Raw genomic sequence first — 27221 nt, 5'->3', positions numbered from 1 at the left:
CACCAAGCTTCTGATGAGCCATACCTGTTCTCAGGTAAATACCAGGAACAAATGTAGCTCATCAGAACCAGGTAGAATAGAAAACCTACTGGATAGTAGCTCACCAGGACCACAACTGGAGACCCATTGTTTAGATCATACAACAGGCACAAATCCTTATTTTCACAGCAAGGATAGCAGGGAGTCCAATTTCTGAGGTTACACTGACCCCTTTAAATACAGTCATTAAGCCAAATAACTCAGGTACTACATGTTAACTCTCACCTTCCCATAGGAACAGCACACACTGGTAGGGGTGTCAATACTCATTGGAACTTACAGCTCTCTGCAAGAGTAAGGTGAAGGTGTGATTCCACAAGCATCCAAGCAGCAAATACACATCATTTTGAATATGAAATAGCAGCACGAAATATATGCAAAGACCACAACTGAAGCAAGGCTGAATATCACTGATCAGGCTGAAGATCCGCGACAGCTGAGCATGAAAGGGAGCAACCACTTCACGAAAATAAAAAAAAAATCTTCATAAGTTTGTTACTACAATCTGAATGCTGCTCAAAGAATGTGGTCCAGGAATGCATCCTTTTCACGAAGGATCCACCCAATAGATGTGTCACTACAGGATTGGAGTCAACCGTGTAGTAATAAAGGACCACCAGCCAAACCTGCACCCTTACCAATTACAGCGAGTTAGGCCCATCTCATGCATTTACATATACAGACGCTCGTCTACTTGCAAGCTTTCAACTTACGAACTTTCAGACATACGAACGAAGAGGACTAAGTCTAAACTGTGTTCATTGGACTCCTGTTTCCTATCCGCAACATCAATTTTTTTTCTACGTGCCAATTCCACCTAGTACAACTTCTGCCCACTACTCCTACTGCGTAGCGGTGTAGCGTGAGTACTCCCAGCATCCTAGTTCTTTGTATTTGTGTATACGCTTAAAATGATACTCAATAATGACTCACTTACATTTCAAGTTACGAACGGCCTTTCAGAACGTATCTCATTCGTAAGTAGAGGAGCATCTGTACTTTCATAAAATGGCTGGATACCATTAATTATCTGTATTGTCATTGTAAAAAGCCTGTCAGAGAAATGGGACATATATGTTTTTCTGTATTTGGCTTGCTTTTAGTTAGTTTTCAGTTTTAGTTATTTTTTTAGTTTGTTTTTAGTTGCTTTTGTATTTGGCTTTCAACATTAGTGCACAAGCGACTCAAATCCATGGTTAACTCAGATCCTGTAGTGACAGCCCAACATATCCCAAGATTCATTGCATAAACCTTCCAAGGACGCAGTCTACAAAGGTGACATAGACAGAGTCCTTTGAAGGATGCAACCCCTGAATTCGGACACAAATGAGATTTCGTTTTACGGCATCAAGTTCATTTAACCAGATATTAAACCAAATATTCTATTTTCAGATTCTTTGTCTTCTCTGCCTCTTTAGTAAAAGTTTTGCAGAGCACCTGTACTTGAGCCTATGCGTGTTTGGAGGTCTTGTTAGGTACCCCAGTCATAGAGCGGTGACCGTATAGGTGAACCAGTTATAAGTAAACTAAAAATATCATGTCACTGAACAGCAGCAATTTCAAATGATGGAACTATTAACTGATATTTCAGATGTGGCATATTTCTTGATCCCAAAACTGAAAATTGACATCCAGAGGGAATACAGTCGAACCTCGTTATATGTATATCTATATGTATATATATCGTTATATCCATGTAAATGATAAAACTTTAATAGAACAGACCCTTAAATTGACTACAAAACAAACGAACACATTATTACTTGTTAAATAATTCGACAAAGCTCATTTGGACCCTTGAAATTTTCCTTAAATTACTCACGGTTACTTAGTGCCGGCCGGCGATAAACGGCAAGGAAAATACACAACGGCTGGTCAAAATGGATTTTTAAAATAAACAGTGGGCGGGGAGAGCGCTGTACATTGTAACGATGGTTAGTTTTCGTATTTTCTCTAGAAATTTGGATGTTATATCGAAGTTTACGCTGTAAGGGTGTACGCTGTAAACAATGGCTGCTATTGGAATAATACATAGGCTAAAAACGGGAATTAGAAACCTGTACGTTGAAAAGGTGAAAACGTTGTATCCGGGGTACGTAGTAACGAAGTTCGACTGTACTTAAAATGACAAGCAAAGAAAACCATTTTTCAGCAGTTTAACACCAGTTCTCACTAAACAATAAAGCGACCCATGTAGTTTGCTGTATATACAGACAATGTGGTGTGCCACACAATTGTGGAATGAATGGATTGGATAGTGCCAGAAAATACAATGCGGTGCAGACGCGCAAGGAACAAATCAGAGAGCTGGGACAGATCGGGCAGTAAAAACTTGGATCCATCTTTCATTCACCAACCATCAGACTGACTTCCTGCTAGATGGCTGTGCTGATTGGCCAAATCATATCACATGTCTTATGTGTGATGTATATGAAAAACAATAGAATGTGATCTGTTTGGCAGGTATAGCGGGTAAGGAAGTGTGTTTTTTTTTGTAAAGACATGCAAACATGTCATCATAAAGTATGAGTACAAACATTTCTACATGCTGCCTGTACCAAGTTCCATCTGTACTCCATCCTGTTTTGGCTAAGGCCCACTTCCATTACAAGGCAAAAATTAATAATGCATGAAAAACTGCCATCAGAATCATTTTGAACCCATTATGTTTTATTGTGGAGCGGCATGCTAGGTCATAGCTCCGGGGTTGGGGGCTCCACCCCGTTTCTGTGTATGCAGTTTGCATGTTCTCCTTGTGTTATGAAAGGACCCTCCTTGTTTCCTCCCACAGTCCAAAGACATTAAGCAGGTTCTCCATCGTGTTTTAAAAAGTTTTTTTAAAGTTCGATAAATGTATGATCCCGGGTTCGAGTCTCCGCCTGGGTGTGTGGAGTTTGCATGTTCTCCCCATGTCGTCGTGGGGTTTCCTCCGGGTACTCCGTTTTCCCCCCACAGTCCAAAAACATGCTGAGGCTAATTGGAGTTACTAAATTGCCCATAGGAGTGCATGTGAGAGTGAATGGTATGTGAGTGTGCCTTGCGATGGGCTGGCCCCCCCATCCTGGGTTGTTCCCTGCCTCGTGCCGATTGCTTCTGGGATAGGCTCCGGACCCCCCGCGACCCAGTAGGATAAGCGGTTTGGAAAATGGATGGATGGATGGATAAATGCATGAAATTTCCAAAGTGAATGAATATTCTTGTTAAATAATCCCAATCTCACTGACGAAAATAATTGTGATTATCGAACCACCCTAATTTGAGCACACAATGTCATTTTAGTGTAAGACATTCTACTTGTGTAAAACGACTCAGGAAATATGCAGCAGAAGAGCTGTTTATTAAGAAAAATGTGCTGCATATGAAGTGTACAAGTGAATAGTGTAGTTCACAAGAAAGGAAGGGGAACAGTATACAGACAACATTACCATTAACAGTGAACGGAAAGGTATCCCATCACTTATTAGGGAAAGCTCATATCTACAGTATAAACTGATAAGGTTTTAAGGGTATACATTCTACATTAGGGCATTTTGAGTAGCAGAAAAAGTGGATGCATTAAAATGTCACTATTCTGGAAAGTTTTGAGTGAAAGGCGAAACCATAACACAAAACATCTAAGGACTTGTGTTCTGGTGGGCAAAAGTTAATATAATCCATTTGTAATTTGAGCACATTACTGAGAACTAACTGCTGTTATTTTGAATGAAGATCAAGGAGACTCACTGTGTAACTTATCAGGCAAATACAATAAAGAGAAGAAGCAATGAAAGGGAGGATTTTATATTTAAGTGGTCACTACAGAATAATGATCTGGTTTAGCTATAAAGAGTTAACAGTAATAAAGAGTGTAGTAAGGAGTGGAGTCATATGTCCAAGTTCAGGGACGATATACAAGGTTCTGTAGACAAAATTTCACTCAGAATTATAGATCCCATATTTCAATGTAAAAACAGAGATAATACGAGTTTAGCCACAAGATTATATATTTTCTTAACACACAGATTCTTCACTCCAAAATGTCAAACTGTTACCACAGAGATTAGGGATTTTGACCAATACCGCTGTTATTCCAAGAACAACCTACTTACACATGAGTATTTTTATTTATTTAGTGGGTGGCTAAAAACATTCTATAAAAAAAAATCATATAAATAAATTAAGGGAAATGTAATTTATTTTTGCTACATAGCATTTTTGAAACCAAGTAAGTTTTTAGAGCTTGTATGCTTGTAAAGTTAAATGCAGCTAGTTTCACGATTACCATTTGCTTGCCAATAATCAGCTACGGAATTTAAACCAAAATAAATATCTTTTACTCCAGGATGGGGGTAGTTAGTCTGAGACAACTGTCATGTATATATAAAATGAAAAAAAAAATCATATCAGCTGAACAGAAGAAGCGTAAAATCCCTAAATGAATAATTCATAATTTTATTCGGTCGCTTTCCTGTCCATAACCTACTGCAGAAAGTAGTATTGTTAATTGGCAGATGCAGGTAACGATCGATTGCGCCCAAATGACACGAATAACTTACAACTTATTAATTAAAACTAATTATTTGAAAATAAAATGTAACATTTTGAACGACATTTATTTCATCACGACTGTCCAATCAAGTTGTAGTTTCAAAGCTACTGCAAACGAGTCACCATAGTTAAGCGCCTTATGGCCGTGATGCGCCCCGGACGCGCTGCTGAACGCCGTTCAGGCAGCATTTATCTACCAGCTAATGTTACTCGGTAACTTCATAGGGTCACCAGTTATCATTTTGTAGCAGTAAACTGGTCTTTCTATGATCAACAGAAGAATCAAAAGTTATTTTGTCTGTAACATGTATTTATATTAATTCTATCATTTATTTCACTGAACGTTAATCCTTGTTGCTTAACTTTTTAAAAAAATGCTTTCAACATGTCACACAACCTATTTTTCATTATTCAATCAATTTAGGTTTTTACCTAATGAACTTTTTATTTTTTTTACAAATAAAAATGCATGTCTGCCTTAAAAGGTACATACGTACTCCTTAGCTATGAGTCAATAAAGGCTTATTGACTAGGCAGATCAAGGAAACCAATGTAGTGTCGGTTTCAGGATCGACCGTAAAATCATTCAAAGCGGAGACAACCCACCTCTCACGCAGAGCAGAGACATTGTCGCTCCTGATTTGTGAAAATCCTCAGCCTGGACAATGGGATTCAGATAGGAGATTTATTACACTAACTGACAACATTGACAGCGGCTGTTCCTGCCCGTTCGCAGAAGTTGGATCGTAGTTCAGTCTTCCAGACTGAAAGAACATTTGGGGAAGGACAGCGGATTGAGAGCGGCAGCCCCCAACGTACTCACGCCGTCATGAAAATAATAGAGATTCACCTAAAATACGTGAAGCCTAAAAGGCAGATTGAAACGGCATGACTGACGTCGACAATGTCCATTAATACAAAGTAATCTTTTCCGTGGGCGGTCTTTATAAGTATTCTGGCCAATAGCTGACGGACTGGTTGTTAAATTGGGGCAGCGTTTTATTATACCGGCTAACAGGTGGCGCGTCTTACTGGAACCGGTGATGGCTGTGCAACTGTAAATAGTTTGTAAAGAAATTTGGTTTAATGAGCCCTTTCAATGTATGTATATAATTTTTGATATAACAACAAGATTTCAAAAGACCCAGCAAAGTTACTCATTTCCTTCTACATTGAAAATAAATAAATAAATATATAAATATATATTTATATATATATTATTTATATAATCATGTCTTATTATATATAAATATATAATTATATATATATGTATATATATATATATATATATATATATATATATATATATATATAATATATTATTTTTTCCCAAGCTACAGGTTTATTTGATCACTATAAGCAACGTATGGTTTGGTGTAAGCACTATGACCGTCAGAAAATCTTCACTTTTTATAAGAAAAAGCAGAAAATCATAAACATCTGTTCCTACATGTAAAGTGTTTGCAACTTTTTTTAAGTAAAAACTTCCGCATAAGGTTATGGTACCAAACTAATATTATGGGAAAAGATTTCAACATTGTATTAAACTACTCTGATATTTTTGCAGCAGAGAAGTGTGGGATAGCTGATTTTAATGTACAGTTCATGGCTTGTGACTCATGTTTGAGGGGTGGTTGTGGAAAACACTCCTAAGAGTAAAGGCCTTGTCATTCCTAATTTAGAGCAATTTTGATTTGTACTGGCATTATAAACACCAAAAAGACAGTCTTCCAGCATATACCCATATGCTCACAGAAGTAAAGGAAGTGTATAATGAAAATGCAGAATGTCTTCTCTCATTATTGTTATACGAAGCATAATTATTTGTGACTGTAAGAAACATCTCCACCACCTGTTTTGCCTTCATCAATTTTATGAAGAACGACACAGCATCTGTTTAGAACAGTATTTGATGTAAAATTCAATCCGATTCCACACATTATTCGTTTTTTATCAAAAGAAATGGATTTTCAAGTCCAAATAGTAATTCCTCTTATTTCAAGTGGTGTCAGAAAAGTCAGGATTTAAGAACTGTGTCTGAATTTTTTGTGACAGTATATTTGGCTCCAGGGTAGTGGGGAAAAGGTTATTTATTTAGACAAGTTGGTTAATGCACCGTGGTACCACAGCAGTGCAGTGATTAGTGCCTCCCAGCCCTCTCAGGAGGACCAGTGTTCAAGCTTCACCTTGGCTGTACGGTGTGGAGTTTGCGCACCCAGGTCTTTGGTTCCCCCCCACAATCCAAAAACATGCTACAGTTGTTTGTGGTTGCCAGTTGTCCATAGGTGTGAATGTAGGGGGCACTGCATTGCATTGGGACAGTGACCTGGGCTATTCTCCACCCATTCAGTAGCTTCCAGGATAAGCTCTGCATAGGACAAGGGGGTATGGAAAATGGATGGATGATTAATGAGTATGATTAATGCACTGTTAACTTGTATCCTCTTATATATATATATTGGACATGTGGCAATTTCTCAACTTAGAACGTTCATGTCAATAAAAACAAATTGTTCTTATATTGTTGCTGTTTTTTTTAATAAATAAAATTACAGCTCAATAATCTTCTGTACCAGTTGGTACATCACCCTTAACCCCCAGCTCCTAAAAATAATATCTGGTTGAAATGTCAGGTTCATGTCACTTACAAATGGTGCCTCGGATTTAAAGAATCGGCCGTAAAATCATTCAAAGCGGAGACAACCCACCTCTCACGGAGAGCAGAGACATTCTCGCTATAATGAAGCTATTGTTTCTCCCGAAGAGGACAGAAGACAAAGGATGAATTAACGCATCTGTCCCTCGCAACTGTGACTATGAATGTGGACAAAAATGTTTGATGTAACTTTTCCTTTTATGACCTCATCTCTGTGCTAGATGTACTCTGAAGCAGAAGATCATTCTGTCACTTGCTGTCATCTTGTGTATAATATTCCAGTACATGGTATTTTCAATGACCCCCCCCCCCATGCAATGGGGAGATTAAGTAAAGAAATCACTTACCCAGAACAATGCTTAATCTCTCTCCAAACAGCCACACATGTCATTTTCTCAGTGTACATGTTGAAGTGCATAGATTTGGGTATGGACAGTGGGGACATGTACCAGTATTGTGGGAGTACCTTGTGTGTTTATGGGGGTGGGGGGGTTAGGGGCCGATTCCTACCAATGTTGAAACTAAACCTACGTCTCATTGATGGCGTGGTGAGTGACTCTGTAGGCTACATCCCCGCGCCCATAATCAGAAGATCACCAGTCTGAGCCTGGGCATCGGCAGTATAGTTGCACGTCTATGGGCCCTTGAGCGAGGCCCTTAGCCGCCAGCCCCAGAGCGCTCTTATCAGAAGAAACTTGAAATATACATTTTTTCTATGCATACATCATAAACAATGCATTCATAAAACTCTTTAATATATACTAATGAACACTATCTAACTACAAAGAGAATAACACACTCTTTATACAGTCCACAATCATTACAGTCAATATTAGCATAATACAAGAAATTCTATTTTCATTATAATCCAATAGTGTTAATTTTTTAAGGTTTACATACGCAAGGACACCTCTGCATATTTTCAGATAACATTTCGCGTTTCTTTTCAAATACAGTTCAAAAAAGGAGAGGCAAATATACACACACACATGCATCCATTCAAGCATTTTCCACCACTTATCTGGGATTGGCTTGGGGGGGCAGCAGTCTAAGCAGGGATGCCCAGACCCCCCTCTCACCAGCCACCTCCACCTGCTCCCCTGGGGGAATACCAAGACGTTCCCAGGCCAGCCCAGAGATATAATCTTTCCAATGCATCCTAGGTCTGCCCTGAGGTTTCCTCCTGGTTGGAAGTGCCCGAAACACCTCCCCAGGGAGGCGTCCAGGAGGCATCTGAGATAGATGCCTCTTGGAAAACCACCTCAGCTGGTTCCTTTTGATACGGAGGAGCAGCAGCTCTACCTTGAGCCCCTCCTGAATACCTGAGCTCCTCACCCTATCTCTAAGGCTAAGCCAGGACACCCTGTGAAGGAAACTCATTTCTTGTATTCACAATCTTATTTTTTTGGTCACTACCCAAAGCTCATGACCATAGTAAGTATAGGAAAGTAGATCGATCGGTAAATTTGATAGCTTTGCTTTTTGACTCAGCTCTCTCTTCATTACTGATGATGCTGCAGTCAATCTCCCGTTGCCTTCTTCCATCACTCGTGAACGCTTGAGATGCTTAAACTCCCCTACCAGTAGAGGCCAATCCACCTAATTCTGTTCAAGAACCATTGCCCTAGATTTGAAGGTGCTGATCTCAGCCGCTTCACACTAAGCTGCAAACTGTCCCAGTACATGCGAATAGAACCACATCATCTGCAAAAAGTGAAGACTCCGTTTGTACAGCAACCTGATGGCCCAAAGCAGCGGACCCCATACCCAATACTCCAGAAGCACCCCACACCAGACCCCCCAAGGAACATGGTTTTATGCCTTTTCCAATATCACAAAACCCATGTAAACTGGTTGGCCAAACTGCAATGAACCCTCCAGTGTGCTTATGAGGGTGAAGAGCTGGTCCAGCATCCAGCAACCAAGATCCTCCAGGATCCGAGGTTCAACCAACGGGTGGACTTTCCTCTCCAGTACCCGGACATAGACCTTCTCAAAGAAGCTGAAGAGTGTGATCCTCACCCAGAGTTGGAATACATCCTCCGGTCCCCTTGCTTAAAGATTGGGACCACCACCCCAGTTTGCCAATTCAGAGGTACTGTCCCCAACCATGATCTACATTGCACCCGATCCCCTTGGCCCCTCCTGCAGGTAGTGTACCCATGTTACCCTTTTGGGATATGCTCGGCCAGGCTCCATGGGTAAAGGTCCAGCCACCAAGGACTCACCCACGAGCTCCCAGCCCAGTCCTGGCTCTAGGGCAGGGCCCCAGTCTCCCTAGTCTGGGCAAGATCACATCTCCCTCTATGCCATGGAGGTCTATGTGAATGGCACTTAGTGCAGGCTTTCACATAGGACAAATTTGGGAGACCCCACTAGGGGCAATTGACCCCAACAACATAACTCCAAGGATCACAAAGGCACACAAACTCCATAATAAGTTGGCGATTCACAGAGAGGAGATACAACAAATGTTCCCACAATGTGATGAAAACAGGTTATTTTGACATTGTAGGAACATTTTTTTTATAAATTCAATTTTATAAAAATAAAAAATCTGTGACTGCAATTAAAGCACTAAATATGCCAAAAGACTTGCATTTTGTCTGGTTACTTATGGTTAAGGTTAGGGTTGGGTAGGGGTTAAGGTTCTCATTGTTGGGAATAAGGTTTTGAATGGCCAGTCCCCACAAAGATATGAATATAGGTTTGTGTGTGTGTGTGTGTGTGTGTGTCTATAATACAAGGCACATCTTAACCTGGATGACTACAATAAGACCATCACTTTAGATGTACCATATCACACATGGAATTATAAAACTAGAATTAGTCAAAGAGTAGATTAACTTTGCTGTATTAAAAAAAATCCCATCATTACTTTTAAAAAGCAGTACTGATTAAAGTGATTAGCTTTGTGATCCACACTGTCTGACGTGACTTTGGCTGTTTCATGCCATGCTAATTAGGTACAAGCTGCTACCGCCATAGCTCTATTAAGTGCTCACGTTGAAAGAGAAAGCAGCACTTCACTGTCAAAACCCATCGAATCCTTTTTATGACGTTCTAGAAATTGAGTATTTACCCCCTCTAGTGGCAGGAATGGACCGCTACAGTAACAGTTTCTATAACTTAAGGAAGTTTGAAAATGGTTCGAACGGTTTTTTATATACAGATTTATTTATGTGGCTGAAAGACTGGTTGAGCTCTCTCACCTTGCGCCCCCTGTAAAGAATATCGTTTATTGTCGTCCAAGATGACGATCAACCTACAAATCTTAGAAATACTGAAGATGTTGGAACATCTACTTCTCGGCATCTAAGCAAGACAAATCCAGAACCGACAAGTGATGTAAAACAAAACAGTCACATGAAGTGCAGTGTGGCTTGACAACAAAATACGCTATAGCATTCCGTTTTCTTTAACCTATATTACAGGGCTATATTTCAAATGGAATCCTCAGATTGTATTAAGGCTATTCAAATTTTGAGGGAGAAAGAAATAACTTGGCGTGTTATACTGGTGATCCTGTTAAGTTTTTATTCTGTGAAACCTGTGATTGTTACTGTTGATTGTAATTTATAAGGAACGAAGCGAGAAATCCATCTCTGCTTTGGAGCTTCTCTGAATAATCTCTGAATAAACTTAAGTAACTACCGTATTTCTGTCTGTCCAACTCCCCAGGCGACTAAGAGCAGTTACAATGTATAAGTAACACGTACGATTCTCGCGAAAGGATTCTCAAACCAAATATATTTGTGAGTTCAGGTAACGTAATTTTACGTTATGTCAAGTACATCCCTGTTTCTAACTCAACGGTATTGCCAGATAGTATTAATGTAGCACGTGTACTGGGCGTATCTTTAAAAATACGTCGACAACCCATAAGCCAGTGACATCTCGCGTTTTATGAATATTTTTGTATTATGCAGATATGTTGGAAATGGGCGTTTAATCTCACCTCTTATTGGATACGAAGAATCTGGGTAGCCAATCCGTTAAATGAAAGGCGGACGGTGCCATATAAACGTCCCCCCTATTTATTTTCTAGAAGACCCCGGAAGACTTTTTAAAGGGACATTGTCGCTCTCTGTCGTACGTAGGAAAAGATTAGAAGCGTAAAGTCGCTGAGGGGCGTTGAGGTTGAGTAAAGCGAGGAAGAGAATGTGACCAAAATAGCTTTTTAGGTTAAACCGTGTAACTCTTACTCGTCCTTTCGAATCTTACCATACATCGACTAGAAAGTCGTTTGCTAGTTAGGCAAATTCACGAGATATCGTCTTGTCTCGAAGTGGTTTGACTTTAGCTTCTGAGGGCAAAAGAGAGTGAGGTGGAAAAGTCAGTGTTTTGCAGATGAAAAGAATGTTTGCTAGCTAGTTTAACCCCGTCGTCGCCAGATGCTGTTGCTCCTTGTGAACTGCAGTGGGTGAGTACAACGCTTACGGTTAAACTTGTTTGTGTTTCGCCTGGCAGCTGGCTTTAGACTGAAACCATTATGCCATTAGCTAGCTAGGTAGGCACTTTTTACATTCTTTTGAGGCAGTCTGTATGCATGCTTCCAATATGACAATTATTTATGGGATGTGTAATGGTTACAAAAATATCTATACATTTCAATACTATCAGATAGTAACGTATTTTAGCCAGTACGAATGACACACAACCAAACAGGAAAAGGAACAAACCGTTTAGTTCTCTGTAAATAGCAGGAAGACACGTTGTCGTCATAGGTTAATAAAGGAATAACATTTAATGAGCGAAACTCCAGGCACGCTTCTTATCTGTGTCAGCATTTTTACAAGATAACCGTGTACATGAATGACATTGTCGTGCACAGTCAGCCATGAACACCGACGTGTTTTTCTTAAATGGGGGGCGTTTCTTTGCTTTGTCCTGAGATCCTATTACTTTAGATCCAAATTTTCTTATTTTATTATCATGCTATGTGTCATTATTAGGTAAATAATGTGAATGAACTGTCAAGGTTGACTTCACCTTTTATTCGGGCGTATTCGATACGTTTCTTAGTAAACATTTATAGTTACAAGGTTAACGCAATTTAATATAGTATATTTATATCTGCATATATTAGTACTTTTAGAATTGTGATTGTACATAGCCTTTTAGACAATTTATGAAGAAATTCTGAAATGTTAAGATTTGTTTATTTTGATCAAATTAATTATCAAATAAGATAATTCCACTAGGAATTTAGAGATGTTACTCAGTGAATATTGTGTTATTGTAATGAAATACAGCAGGTTGTTGATTTTTACTGACCTTTTTCACTGAACACTCAAACATTTATATTAATCTTTATTTTATAACAGAACATAGCAATGTGTTGTGATGTCAACCTGTGTCCACACCGAATATTGCCCAATTTCCTGACTCATTGTGAAATATTCTATATTCTACATATAACTACATTCAAATCACATCATTTATTTTTAAAATGTATTTATTCGTTTGCTAGTTTGTTTATTTGTGTATAATGTTGCTTGGTGTTGACTATTAGCCTTTATCCAATTGATTTTCTTAGTAATTGACATAATTCATGAACAGAATATCGTTTATTGTTCTGCTACATTGCCCTGAATCCGCTCACTATTTTTTAATCATATATGTTGTAGAACAACTCAAAAACGTTGAAAGTGCGACAGAAGACAACCAGAGAAAATAGCACTACATCTCTAGGAAATAATAGGATATGTCTCTCTATAATATAATATGCTTACTGTTAATATGGTTATATCTTTTTGTTAACAATGAAAGCAGTGAACATGTTAAAACAATGTTCTCTTAACAGCCATATGGAGCCACAGCTGTAGTTCTATACAGAGGCAATCAAAAGGGAACTTGTATCTCTTGATTCCAGAGCTGTCGTCATGAGCTGTAGGGTATGTGATAAGACCTTGTGCAAGAAGCAGTATGTGGAGATATGATTCCTTAAGGCAAAGGTTGTGGTACTGTATTTTCAGAGGAGTGCCCCAATATAAATTGAAATTGGGTTTAAGCCATTTTTCTTGCAATTTTTCAGATGGTTATTTTGTCGTAAAATTCTCCTGAACCGACCATCAGGGAAAGCAAAGACTTTCAGCAGAGTTGGCTTTTTGGTGTCAAAGCCAACAAACCACATATGGATATATACATCTCTGTGTTACTGCATTAGAATTTATTAATAGTATCACTGGAATGACATTCAAGCATTTAATCAAATGTACTTGGGTAATTAAATGCTGGAAGATTGCTATGCAGTTTCAACATAAAACAACAGTGCATAAATAGTGCGACAAAATTTTTTAAAGACAACTCGGCTGGTTTGCCTTGTGAAATAGTGTTGCTCAAGAGTTCTGTGTGAATTGGAAATTATATGGTTAATTCAGCCTCTAGTCCAGTGTATTTTTACCTCTCATTTGTGAGTAAATGCAAAGGCCATAAAAAGTCTTGGTTGGTCTGTTTCCCAATGCTGCCTTGGCTTATATTGGGAGATCAGGATGCATATAAACAGTCTGCTGAAAGCCCACTACACACTGTCCTACTGCTGGCTGCAGTTTAAAAGTTTGCCACATTAAGCTACAACTTCCTGCTGCCCTGCTGGCCTGACCTTACCCTCCTGCTTCCTCTATATGAGGGGTCACCAACCTTTTTGAAACTGAGAGATACTTCATGGGTACTGAGCCATACGAAGGGCTACCAGTTTGAAACGGCCTCCTAAACTTATCTAAACTTCATGTATCATAAACATGTGTTTAATGCTTATTTTTTTTAAATATTGTCATTTTCAAATCTTTATAAATGCAAATGTGATTAAAGAAGAATAGCAACAGGACAAAATTAAATTTTAGACGCTGCTCACTGGTGAGTTGTGCTATTTTTAGAACAGGTCCGTGGGCGACTCATGTGGTCTTTGGGGGCATCCTGGTGCCCGCAGGCACCATGTTGGTGACCCCTGCCCTATATTATTCCACTGTAGGAGCAGTATAAGTCAGTGTCCACCATGGTCATTTTACATTTTTCTGTTTCATGGTCATTGTGTCTATTTGTATGACCTGCAAGTACAGTTCACGGTAAAGAAAAATATGAGATTATTCCTTACAAGTGTAGCAATTGCATGTCAGTTACTACTCTTGAGTTAAAAGAGAAGGTATATTATCTGGATTACCTTTATAACCTTGAAATTACAGACACGATCTGATAACATTATTTCTTATGTGTTGGTATTTTGGCCTATAATTTGGCTAACCTCTGACTCATGTGCTATACCAGCATGTGTGCATGTATGATGTTGGTATTCTGTATTGTACCATGTACAATAGATTGTTTTTCATTAATACAAAATATAAAAATCCAAAGAATTTAATTGTATTATGTCAAATAAAATAAGGTGGTTCTATAATTTTGCACGTGGTTTTAAATGCATTTTAAAAGTTCATTAATAATTTGACCTTCTAATGTTTATGGTTTATAAAGGAGTTAGAGTGTCAAGGCTGTATCTTAGTCAGCACTGTGAGTCATTATGCATAAAAATTTAAATAAAATGCAAGTAGTTGCAATGCTTATTAATGACCATTGATTAGCATTAACTAATTAACTGGTCGTTCATACTCATTTAATCCTTGAGTAGTTTTTATGGCAGTTCTTAAATATTTAAACTCCATTTTATTTTTATTGACCATTGAACATTAATACGATTGAGTGTGCATACTTCAGTTACCTCTGTCAAAATGCCAAGGCAAGAAACATGGAAGCAGCAGTGCAGCGACAAAATAAAGGTGGGGAAAAAGCGTGGTTAGTCCTCTATGCAGCCGAGAAGATTGATTTATCATTTGGGAAATTATGTAACATTTTAATCAAAATGAAACCATTCATAAGTAAGAAATTATTTCTTAATGAATGTCACATACGATTCGTATAGATATTTCTGGAGAATTCCAGAGTCATGGAAAGTTTGTGTTGTCTGGCGGTCTTCCTGTGGTTTTTCTTTCTAGTTAAGTGGGTTGGAGTCCATCCAGAATTAAGGGAAATCTCTGCCAAGTAAGTTAAGTGCTCATGATAACCACTGACTATTCAACATGCACAATATGCCCTACATCGCCTGCACATTCAAAAACCCAAGAAAATGAAGACAGCTGCTCAGCTATTGACTGAATGTTGATTAATCAGACTTCATAAAAAAAAAAAAAGTTGAAAAACTGTTCATGGACTTCGGTATAAGCAATCACTTTGGTTGCATAAACAGACCATCACTATAATAATATACCCTTATCCGGAAGGGTAATATTTTATATTTGGTGGACTATGCAGTGGCATTTCCACATTCAGGAAAATGCTTGTTTTACTGAATTTATCCATCCATCCATCATCTTCCACTTATCCGAGATCGGGTCGCGGGTGCAGTAATCTCTGCAGGGAAACCCAGACTTCCCTCTCCCCGGCCACTTCATCCAGCTCCTCCGGGGGAATCCCGGGGCGTTCCCAGCCAGCCGAGAGAGAGTCCCTCCAGCGTGTCCTGGGTTTTCCCCGGGGCCTCCTCCCAGTGGTACATGCCCGGATCACTTCACCAGGGAAACGTCCAGGAGGTATCCTTAGTAGATGCCTGAGCCACCTCATCTGGCTCCTCTCAATTTGGAGGAGCAGCGGTTCTACTCTGAGTCCCTCGCAAATGACTGAGCTCCTCACCCTATCTCTAAGGGAGAACCCAGCCACCCTGCGGAAGAAACTTTTTTCGGCCTCTTGTACTCGCAATCTCGTTCTTTCGGTCACTACCCATAGCTCATGACCATAGGTAAGGTTAGGAACGTAGATCAACTGGTAAATCGAAAGTATTGCCTTTTAGCTCAGCTCTTTCTTCACCATAACAGACCGATGCAGCGCCCACATTACTGCTGAAGCCGCACCGAACTGCCCGTCGATTTACTGCTCCTTCCTTCCCTCACTCATGAACAAGACCCTGAGAAACTACTCCACTTGGGGAAGGACCTCCTCCCCGATCCGGAGAGAGCATTCCACCCATGGTCTTGGATGGGTCTGGTGCTGATTCTCATCCCAGCCGCTTCACATTCGGCTGCGAACTGCTCCAGCGAGACCTTCCAACAGAACCACATCACCTGCAAAAAGCAGATATCTAATCCTGAGGCCACCAAACCAGACAATGCGGACCAAGCTCTGACACCGGTCGTACAGGGACCAAACAGCCCTTATAACGTAGCCCAGCACCCCATACTCCGGGAGTAATCCACACAGGACTCCCTGAGGGACGCGGTCAAATGCCTTCTCCAAGTCCACAAAGCACATGTAGACTGGTTGGGCAAACTCCCACGGACCCTCCAGGATCCTGCTGAGAGTGCAGTATACAACTGGTCCACTGTTCCACGACACTCCTCCTGAATCAGAGGTTTGACTATCTGACGGACCCTCCTCTCCAGCACCCCCAAATAGACCTTACCAGGGAAGCTGAGGAGTGTGATCCCTCTATATAGTTGGAACATACCCTCTGGTCCCCCTTCTTAAAGAGGGGGACCACCGCCCCGGTCTGTCAATCCAGAGGCACCGCCCCAGATGTCCACGCGATGTTGCAGATGCGTGTCAACCAAGACAGCCCCGCAATGCCCAGAGCCTTGAGGAACTCCGGGCGGATCTCACCCACACCCGGGGCCCGGCCACCGAGGAGCTCTTTAACCACCTCAGCGACCTCCGCTCCAGAGATAGGTGAGTCCACCCCTAAGTCCCCAGACTCTGCTTCCTCATTGGAAGGTGTGTCGGTGGGATTGAGGAGGTCTTTAAAGTATTCCTTCCACCAACTCACAACATCCCGAGCTGAGGTCAGCAGTGCACCATCGCCACCACAAACAGTGTTGATGCTGCACCGCTTTCCTGCCCTGAGCCGCCGGATGGTGGACCAGAATCTTTTCGAAGCCGTCTGGAAGTCGTTCTCCATGGTCTCACCAAACTCCTCCCATACCCGAGTTTTTGCCTCGAGTTTTTCCACTTGGCCCCCCGGTACTCATTAGCTGCCTTCAGAGTCCCACAGGCCAAAAAGGCCCGATAAGACTCCTTCAGCTTGACGACATCCCTCACTGCCGGTGTCCACCAGCAGGTTCGGGGATTGCCGCTGCGACAGGCACCACAATGGAGGCAAGGAACATGGCCCATTCAGCCTCAATGTCCCCTGCCTCCCCCCGGGACATGGGCGAAGTTCTGCCGGAGGTAGAATTTGAAGCTCCTGAAAGGGGATTCTGCCAGACGTTCCCAGCAGACCCGCACTATACGCTTGGATCTGCCAGGTCTGACCGACTTCCTCCCCCACCAAAGGAGCCAACCCACCACGAGTTAGTGGTCAGTTGACAGCTCTGCTCCTCTCTTCACCCGATTTGTCTAAGACATGCGGCCTCAAGTCTGATTACACAACTACAAAGTCGATCATCGAACTGTGGCCTAGGGTGACCTGGTGCCAAGTGCACATATGGACACCCATATGCTTGAACATGGTGTTTATTATGGACAATTTGTGATGAGCACAGAATTCCAATAACAAAACACCACTCTGGTTCAAATCGGGGGGGTTGTTCCTCTCAGTCACGCCACTCCAGGTCTCACTGTCATTGCCCACGTGAACATTGAAATCCCCCAGCAGAACAAGAGAGTTCCCAGGAGGAGTGTTTTCCAACACCCCTTCCAAGGTCTCCAAAACTGAACTGCTGCTTGGTACATAAGACAAACAACAGTCAGGACCCGTCCCCCCACCAGAAGGCGAAGGTAGGCTACCCTCTCGTCCACTGTGGTAAACCCCAATGTACAGGTGCCCAGCCAAGGGGCAATAAGTATGCCCACCCCTGCTCGGCACCTGCCTGTGAACAACTCCAGAGTGGAGGAGGATCCAGTCCCGTTCAAGGAGACTGGTTCCAAAGCCCAAGTCGTGCGTCGCGGTAAGCCCGACTATATCTAGTCGGAATCGCACAACCTCGCGCACCAGCTCAGGCTCCTTCCCCACTAGAGAGGTGACATTCCATGTCCCAAGAATTAGCTTCTGCGGCTGAGGATCAGACCACCAAGGTCCCCGCCTTTGGCCACTGCCCAACTCGCACTGCACCCGATCCCTTTGGCCCCTCCTACAGGTGGTGAGCCCATTGGAGGGGGGACACATGTGCCTTTTTGTGGCTTTTCCCGACCAGGCCTCATGGGTGCAGGTCTGGCCACCAGGCGCTCATCATTGAGCCTCACCCCCAGACCTCGCTCTGGGGGGGCCACCGGTGACCCCGGTCCGGGCGAGGGAAAACATGTGTCTATGTTTTTATTCATCACAACAGGTCTTTTGAGCCGCACTTCGTCTGGTTCCTCACCCAGGACCTGTTTGCCTTGGGTGACCCTACCAGGGGCTTAAAGCGCCAGGCAACTTAGCTCCTGGGATCATTGGAACACGCAACCCCCCCCACCACCACGATAAGGTGTCGCCTCCAGGAGAATTTAATTTATTTAATTTATTTTTAGAGTATTTTATCCTATTAACCAATTAGAGGATTGTTTTATATCTAAATGCTTACCTTTTCATGCTCACTGGCATAAATCACTAATTACATTTTATGGAATCGATTCTAATTTTCCAGACCATTCAAGTCTTAATGTACAACCAAAAAAAGCTGAAATGCTGTGTAATATGTAAAACAGAATTAAAAACAGAATGTAATGATTTGCAAATCATATAAAAACATATGTAATTGAAAATAGACCAAAGACAACATATTGAATGTTAGGACTGAGAAATGTTATTGTTTTATGATAAATATATGCTCAGTTTGAATTTGATGCCTGCATATTTCAAACAAGGTAGGACAGGGGCAACAAAAGACTGGAATAATTGTGTGATACAGAGAGGCAGAGTCTCTGTGCAGTGAGGATGGAGAGAAGTTCACTACTCTGTGGAAGACTGCTTGGGCACATAGTGCAACAATTTAAGAATAATGTTCCTATTTATCTGGAGTATTATCTGCAATATTTGTAATATTGCAAAGAATTTGGGAATTTCTTCGTGTACGGAACATGGTATCATTAAAGGATTCTAAGAATCCAGTAAAATCTCTGTATGCAAGGGACAAGGCTGAAAACCGATATTGCATAGTTGTGATCTTTGGGTCCTCAGGCGGCACTGCATTAAAAACAGCCACGATTTTATAGTGGAAATCACTGCATGGCCTCAACCATTGTCTGTGAACACAGTTTGTCGCTGTCTGCAAACATAGGGTGAAATTCTACCAAGCAAAGAAGAAACCATATCTAAACATAATCCAAAAAACGCCGCCAACTTCTCTGGGCCAAAGCTCATTTCCACAGAATGGAAAGACCACACTGTCCTGTGGTCTAAAAAATAACAATTCCTAATTCTTTTTGGAAATCATGGCAGCTGCGTTCTCCGGGTTAAAGAGCTGAGGGACCATCCAGCCTGTTATCACCAGACAGTTCAATAGCCAGCATCTGATGGTATGGGTGTGCATTAGTACCCATGACTTGGGTAGCTTGCACATCTGGGAAGGAAACATTAATGCTGAATGATTATTTATACATACACACACACACACACACACACACACAGGTTTTGGAGCAAACTATGCTGCCATTCAAACAGTGTCTTTTTCAGGGAAGGCCCTGCAAGACGATGCCAAACCGCATTCTGCACGTATTACAACAGCATGACTTTGTAGTAGAAGAGTCCAGGTGCTTGATTGGTCTGCCTGCAATCCAGACCTGTCACCCATTCGAAATCCTATATAAGGAGACTATTTCACTTTCAAAACTCCAGCAACTAGTCTCAGTTCCCAAACATTTACAGAGTGTTGTTAAAAGAAGAGGTGATGCAACACAGTGGTAAACATGCCCCTCTCCCTACTTTTTTGAAACATGATGTTGGCATCAAATTCTGACTGGATCATTATTACAGCACAGCAACATTATGTAGCAGTAAAGTGAAGTCAGCCGAGTACATGAATGTACTGGATGGCCAGGTTATGCCTCATCAGTGGAGTTTTTTTCTTCCCTGTTGACATGGGCATATTCCAGCACAAGAATGAGCCTGATGAATCTTGGCAATTTGTGAAGGAGTGGTCCTGGAGCATGAGGAATCATTTTCACACATAATGTGACCACCACAGAGTCTTCACCTTAACTTTTGGGATGTGCTGAAGAAGACTTAACAGAGTGGTTCAACTCGCTTGCCAATACAAGATCTTGGTGAGAAATGAATGCAAATCTGGATGAAAATAAATGTTGAAGTATTGCATAAGCTTGGGCAAACAGTGCCCTGATAAATGTGTGCCGAGATCCAAACCAAAGCAGTCCATCGAAAAATTCAAATGGTGACTTTTTTTTTGGCTGGGCAGTGTATTTGTCATAAAGCAAAGGTTCTTAGTTTCAGCATTTGATATGTTGTCTTTGTTCTATTTTCAATTAAATATGGGTTCTATGACTTGTAAATGAAAACAGAATACAATGATTTATATTTTATACAGCATCCCAATATTGGAAATGGGGATGTATCTCATCATTCCAAAAGTACGTAATGTAGTAGTCATTCAAATTTAATAAATCCAAACAGTTACATATCCTTACTCATCTTACCCTTTGTATAATTAACTAAGACTTAAGTTTAATGCAAATTAATTCTGTATTCAAGTTAATGATCAGTCAAGCATATTTTATTGCACAACGTAATTCTCCGTAGCGCTTGTCACGGGTTCACATGAAGACAGCTGTAGCTGGGGTTTTCAGTAAGCCGTTCCTGAGCATTACATTATTAAACATTGACTTACTGTTGGAGAAATTTCTGTTTGTCGTGAGACTATGCTTACTTGCATTTTTTAGTGAGTAAATTGTAATGTGTCATGTATGAAGCAGTCTGACTTACTGACATTAATAATGTGATCTTTTTCCCATTTAACACTAACAATTGTGATGATTTGGTTTCTATTGAAGAAGTGTCTTAAATTCTCTTTCTTATACATGTATATGTTGTCTTTCTGAGCAAGGACAAACAAGGATAAATTTTTGCTCACTTTGCAATCAGGATTGCAGGCCAGGGCATTCACTGTATGGCCTAATGTTAGAAAAGGTGACAGCTGGGGCACAATTATTTTAATCTAATACATGCATTATATTTCCAAAGTCAATGAGTAAATAATCGTGATTGCATTATTAACCAAAATAATCATGATTATGATTTTTTTTCCTCCTTAATCGAGCAGTCCTGGATAACCCCAATTGAAACGAACTCTTGACACAATAACCACTCTCGCATCATATCATTCAAATCTTATTCAAAACACCAAATATTCTCAAAATAGACACCATTCTGATTCAGAAGTTTTGAACTCGTTTCCTTCAAAGTGGCACATTAAAGAAATGAATGCTGGCACATTGGTTAAAATGTGTATAAAGTCGCGTGTCTCATGGCAAGCAGTTATGGGCTTTCCCTTACCTAAGAACACCATTGCTTGTGTGTCAGTCAGTCTCCTGTTCTTCCTGTAAAAGAATTGTTCTTGCACTTTATGTGGTATATTTACAGACTCTGTCATTTATGTTGTGTTATTGGGTCTTAAATATAAAATAAGTGTTGGCCAGCATGATTCTTCTTAGAGGACAAGCACATCTTATTTGTAGGAGTGCAGTTAATATACAGCTGGAGATTAAGTGTACTCAATTGCAATCAGTGCTTTTATTTACTTGATTTAATGTGCCCTTGCAGAGTTTGTATTGATCGTGTTAGTTTTCGCTTGGCTTGCAATAAACATGCAGCATCCTTCTGATACAGTAGCTCAGCCTAAAGACAACTTATTTTTATCAATGTTTGTTTGACTTGTTACATTACTCATTTTTATGGCCTGTGTGTTTTACTGACACTGATAGCTGTAGGAAAAAGATAGCATTTGAAATTTTTGGTTTTAGTGAGTAAAATTCTGGGTTAAAACCATACCTATTACTCCAAAATGCTTTCAGTTAAACTCAAGAATGTCTCACAGTTCAAAAGCATACAGTTAGGTGAACTGATGTCTCTAAATTGCCCTGTCTGTGATTCTGCGCCAGAGTGGGGGTCATGTGATGGTCATCTGTTTGCCAACAAGGCTCACCTTAGCCCTGTAGTTATGTGATGGAAAATAGGTGAAAATATTGTTGGTTTTAAAACGAGAGCATATGGCAATGATGATTTTAATTGCTACAGCTGATGTTGATGAGACGTGTGTGATGTTTAGGAGTTTGCTATTTGAGGGCTGCTGTGCGCATCATGAGTGATTTCAGCCCTTTCAGAACCCCTAAAGTATAATCTGGAAGGCAGCTGTATGAGCGGAATCGGTACATGGGAGACACCAGTCCTTAGTAAACAAGGTGGACATACTTGTCTGTATTTCCAGTTCAGCTTAGCAAACTGCTCAGTATGGCCCTTGTTTGTGGCCTTTTTCTGACCTTTAACGTATGTCATCAAATGATTTCAATATGAAAAAGGTTAAAGCCGAACTTCAAATATAGGAGAAACTGGTCACAATTTGCTATTTGCTTTATAAATTAAATGGTAACGTTCCCGTAAAGGGCCCAGTGTGAATTATAATTTTTTTTTGTGCTCCGCACAGCTTGTCCTGGCATCTCTCGATGGTCAGGGCTTATGATGTTCTCACCTCGATGAGATCTGGGTTGTTTGCCGAACAGTTTGACTGCTGGCTTTCCTCCTGTGTGCAGAAGCAAATTAGTTTGACTTGTGTTTTTTTTGCCTCAGTTTGGCAGTCCAATGGAAATGCCTGGTAATGTCTCTCTCTGCATGGAAATGATGCAGACTTTCTTCTGCCTCCCGCTCTTCTAATTCCTTTTCACATGTTCTCCTTTTCTCAAACTGTTTGTGTTCATCATTTCCATTTAACTGATTCTTCAGGACTCTGGATATATTATGTTCTCTGAACCATCAGTTGAATAGCACATAAAGATTTGGGTAATTAAGTAGAACTTACTCTATATGGTTCAAGGTCTTCATGTTGATTTATTTTTCTAGTGCACATTCTACATACTGATTGGTTACTGGCAAGTGAAACTGCGTTCACCCTTTCTAGGGACATGTTCTTAAAAAATCAGAATAATGACTGTCAAATTCATCCGGGTTAAGTACATGAACTCATTTTCGATTCTGAGACGGGCTGCAGCACTGATGAGGACAGTCCTGTGCAGCGCTAAGGAAGCGATGTCACCCAAACAGGGCTGCGGACACAGGTGATGTGTTCATGTCAGGGTGTGGATCTCACTTCTTATAGGCGTGTTACTGCTTTGTCATCATTATCTTGCGCTGTTTTGTGTTCTGGAATATTTTCATCTAAGTATTGAAATGTAATTACTTTGCGTACGTTAATAGATGGGTAGCATTAATACAATGGTGATTTAGAATTTTTCCATGAAATCTGTTATATACTGCCAAGTTGACCCTGATGTAAAGGTTAAGTACGTTGATTATGGATAGAAAGAGTGCTTACTGAGGCTTGGACTGGAAAGTGGCTGTTCACTAGTGTAGGTCCTTCTCCCCCTGAATGATATTTTGTATTATGTAATGCCATTTTTTTTTACATTAACAGTTGATCTCACTCCTTTACTCTTCACCTATCATAAGTTACCTACCATTGAGGGGGCAGCGTGTGGCTCAGTGGGCTAAGCCTGTGTGCCTGTAATCAGAAGGTCGCAGGTTCAAACCCAGCTTCAGCCTGTGGGTCCTTGAGCAAGGCCCTTAACCCCCAGCTCCCTGGGCGCCGCTACAGGTGGCAGCCGTTCGCAGACAACTTCCTCTATGAAAAAAGAGCAAGTTGTGGGAGGCGTAAAGACAATTTCCCTACGGGGATCAATAAAAAGTGTCTTATTATTTATTATTATTAATAATAATTATTATAAATCACTATAAGCTACTATGGTTTGACATGAAAAGGTTGTGTTCTTAATATATACATATGTATGTAGAAGATCAGAAAGGTGGCATCATGGCTGGGATGCCAGTTCCTCAAATATATATTGATCTATTTGCTAAATCTCTAAATCCTCTGACAGCAAATCAGGAACACTGTGTGATGGACTGTTTACATGCTTTGTGTTCCAAAATACCCAGTAAAAAAGAAAAGCAACTTCACAAAAAAAAATCCATATTTTCTAATGTCTTTGAAGAAACTTTTAACAAAGCAGGGTGGATGTTTGTGGTGACTTAGAATGCAGTTCAGTATCACACCTGGGTGTATAATTTGTATTTCAGTTTCAGTGTAAACAGTGTCGTCATTGGCAGGTGCCACTTTTTTTAATTTGTTGCATAAGACAGAAGTCTTTGGGCTGTACCTCCTGTGACATCAGCCTGCAGACACGGCAGCCTTCTCAGATTCATCTGATTAAAAAAGGATTTTCCTGTAACTGTAGAAAGCTTTAATCCTCGTCTCTCACACCCCCCACCTCTCATTTACATATGCTTTCTCTGAAGGCATCTCAGCCTTTATGCAAAGTCATGTTCAGAAATACCGCATTATTTTTATGATTATTATTTGTAGTAATTATTATTTTCCTAGAGGCTGGGGCAAAGCTCAACCAGATTATTTTAACTGGCTGAAGCGACAACAAATGTAATTTAATCTCTTGGTTCTTTATTTAGTTGTGAGGATACTGTTTACAGTCATTGCAGAAATAGGATCAGGGCAATTGCATGGTTTGGGGGACCTTTTATTTATTGCTGAACTTGGTCTGGCTTCAGAGACACTGAAAACTAAGAGCACATCTTTTTGTGTTATGACTAAACAGTGATGGATGCATTTCTCTATATGTGCAAGGGTCTGTGTGTCTGATTGTTCTCATATGAAGCCTGTAACTATTCTTTATGTATGTTTTTCCCCTGCATAAGTGATGCCAGCTGCATTGTAACTGATGTTTCCCAGGGTGTAGTCTGTTTTATGGCAGTGAGTCAGGTTTTAATTTGGTGCTTTTTTTATTCTGAATAGAGGGGTGGGTCTTCTTTGTTTTGTTAGTCATCTGTGTGTAAGATGTGTGTGTGTGTGTGTGTGTGTGGGGAGGTGTTTTGTGACAATACTTTATCAGAATCTCCTCTCTAAACATATTGTTGGGGAAAGCCCCAATAAAATTGATTTTTCATATGGATTTTTGACTAAATGCTTAGTTTGTTGTTAGTTTTATAAATGACAAAAATCTGTACTTTCCAAAATCCAAATCATAGATTAAAGATGGAGCTGCACAGGCGAATGAAAAGCTCAGTACCAATGCTTTTGATTTTTAGTGTTGTTACCCCAGCTGCACTCATGGTGGGGGTGGGACTGAAGGGGTCCGGATCAGGAGGAGAGCCTGAATTCTTAAAGGCACACCATCTTTTTTTTCCTAAATAAAGGAATGTTTTTTACGAAGCAGCTATAAGGAATTGGAATGTGTTTTGACTTGAATACAAAGTGGTATGTTGTGTTTTGCATGTATACTATATACTGCTAATATGTTTCATGTATTACAGATCAGTATAAAACCATAATGATTAAGTACACAAATTTTAAAACCAGCCATAAATGACTGACTGGGCCTTTAAATATTTGAAGTGTATGGCAGTGAATGGTTTCATATTGTGGTACCATAGTGCCAGAAAGACAGAGTGCCTACTCTTTCTCTCTCTCTTTCTGGTCTCCCACCCTATCATGCTTACAAACTAAGGTGCCACTTGTTGAATCCCCAGAACTTTCCACATTAAAATGCACCTTAGCCAAACTGAGAAATATGCAAAAAAAAACAATCATCATTTTTATTATTAGTGACACCTGTAATGTAAATTATTGCATCAAATGTAGAGTACATTCAGTTGTTTAAAGTGCCAGAAATGTTTACCAGAAAATAATTCAGGTTCCTATTTTGATCCATCTGACATAAATTTACTGATTATTTTGGGGGAAAGTTAATATTTTATATTACATACAAATGCATATGAAGAATGAAATTAAGTTTATACATATATGTATAAACTTCTCGATTCCACTTTACAATAAGGCTCCCACTTATTAACGGTAGTAACTTTTTACTAAAAAGACAACTGTTACAACTTGTTTGTATAATCATCTATGGAGTGTTTACTTAATAACCTGTTTATAAACCATTTGTAAACCCTTCATGAGGCTAGTCTTATTGTAAAGTGGCACCCTATTACTAAGACCGCATTGCTTATTCATACCTTTGTGTGAATTAAGCCTTCACGTGGTCTTCAGTGTTTACAACAATGTCTGATTCCTTGTCTTGAACTGCAATCTGTTGTCTGCCTTAGTTAAATCGCTAGTCATTTGTGGGGCGATAACATTTTCTGGAAAGAAAATGTTACAGAACCTTATGGGCCATTTCTTCCAGAAACAAATGTGAATCAGATGTTTCTGCAGTTTGCTTTTCTCTATCCTTTGGAATCAAGAAGTTGTTCTACAAGTTGCGGTGTGTGGTCAGTAAAAGCATGACGTTAGAGCTGTATCGTGCACTCGGGCATGTGTTTGCTTCCTACTTTCACCGGGACCATGTCTGTCATGGAATGTTACTGCTGCTTCTGTTTTACTAAACAGGCTGAGCAGGTGGGAGGAGCTTCTGTCACCTTCCCCACCCATTCATAACTAATGTGCTTAGCAGTCTGCCTATTGGGAGATTTCTCCCTGCAGCTGACCTTCCTCCTCCAACCAATCGGATGCATCTTATCTTCACCTCCCTCCTCCCTTTTTCATATGCCGTTCAATGCTGACCGAGCAGGCAAGTGTTTATCAGCTGCTAGGAAAAGAGCTGAAAAGGCAAACTGAAGTGCAGTGCAGCTGGTACAAAGCAAAGGGAGAAAGTGAAAGAAGGAGCACAGGGGAGAATGGGCAGTGTGACTCCCAGTGTAAGCTACTTTTTTTCCTGGTTTTGTGGGGAAAGGGGGGCTGACAAAGGAGAAGCAGAGTTAAGGTTAAAAGCAGATCCAGAACTGATATCACATCAACAAGAATAA

The 27221-nt window shown here is 40.5% G+C and overlaps 2 protein-coding genes across 4 annotated transcripts in view; one reads left to right on the top strand and one right to left on the bottom strand.

The window, feature by feature from the left end:
- LOC125718102 (protein unc-13 homolog B-like) overlaps window positions 1–2386 on the bottom strand; it is a 61036-nt gene extending 58650 nt beyond the window's left edge. The window contains exon 1 of the mRNA XM_048991648.1: window positions 1862–2386. Within this exon, the coding sequence (XP_048847605.1) occupies window positions 1862–2072 (211 nt within the window). The 5' untranslated portion in view covers window positions 2073–2386. The remainder of the gene's footprint in view (window positions 1–1861) is intronic.
- Window positions 2387–11231: 8845 nt separating this feature from the next.
- Window positions 11232–27221, top strand: part of LOC125718029 (protein FAM214B-like) — a 33867-nt gene continuing 17877 nt past the window's right edge. For 2 of the 3 annotated variants that reach the window (XM_048991518.1, XM_048991504.1), the window contains exon 1: window positions 11232–11645. The gene's annotated coding sequence lies outside the window, so the exon portion shown is untranslated. Of the gene's footprint in view, window positions 11646–24163; window positions 27114–27221 lie in introns of those variants that run through there. The other variant, XM_048991511.1, reaches the window with a different exon arrangement.

The sequence above is a fragment of the Brienomyrus brachyistius genome, chromosome 2 (genome assembly GCF_023856365.1).
Source record: "Brienomyrus brachyistius isolate T26 chromosome 2, BBRACH_0.4, whole genome shotgun sequence".
Lineage (NCBI taxonomy): Eukaryota > Metazoa > Chordata > Actinopteri > Osteoglossiformes > Mormyridae > Brienomyrus > Brienomyrus brachyistius.
This window is presented reverse-complemented; position numbering and strand designations above follow the sequence as displayed.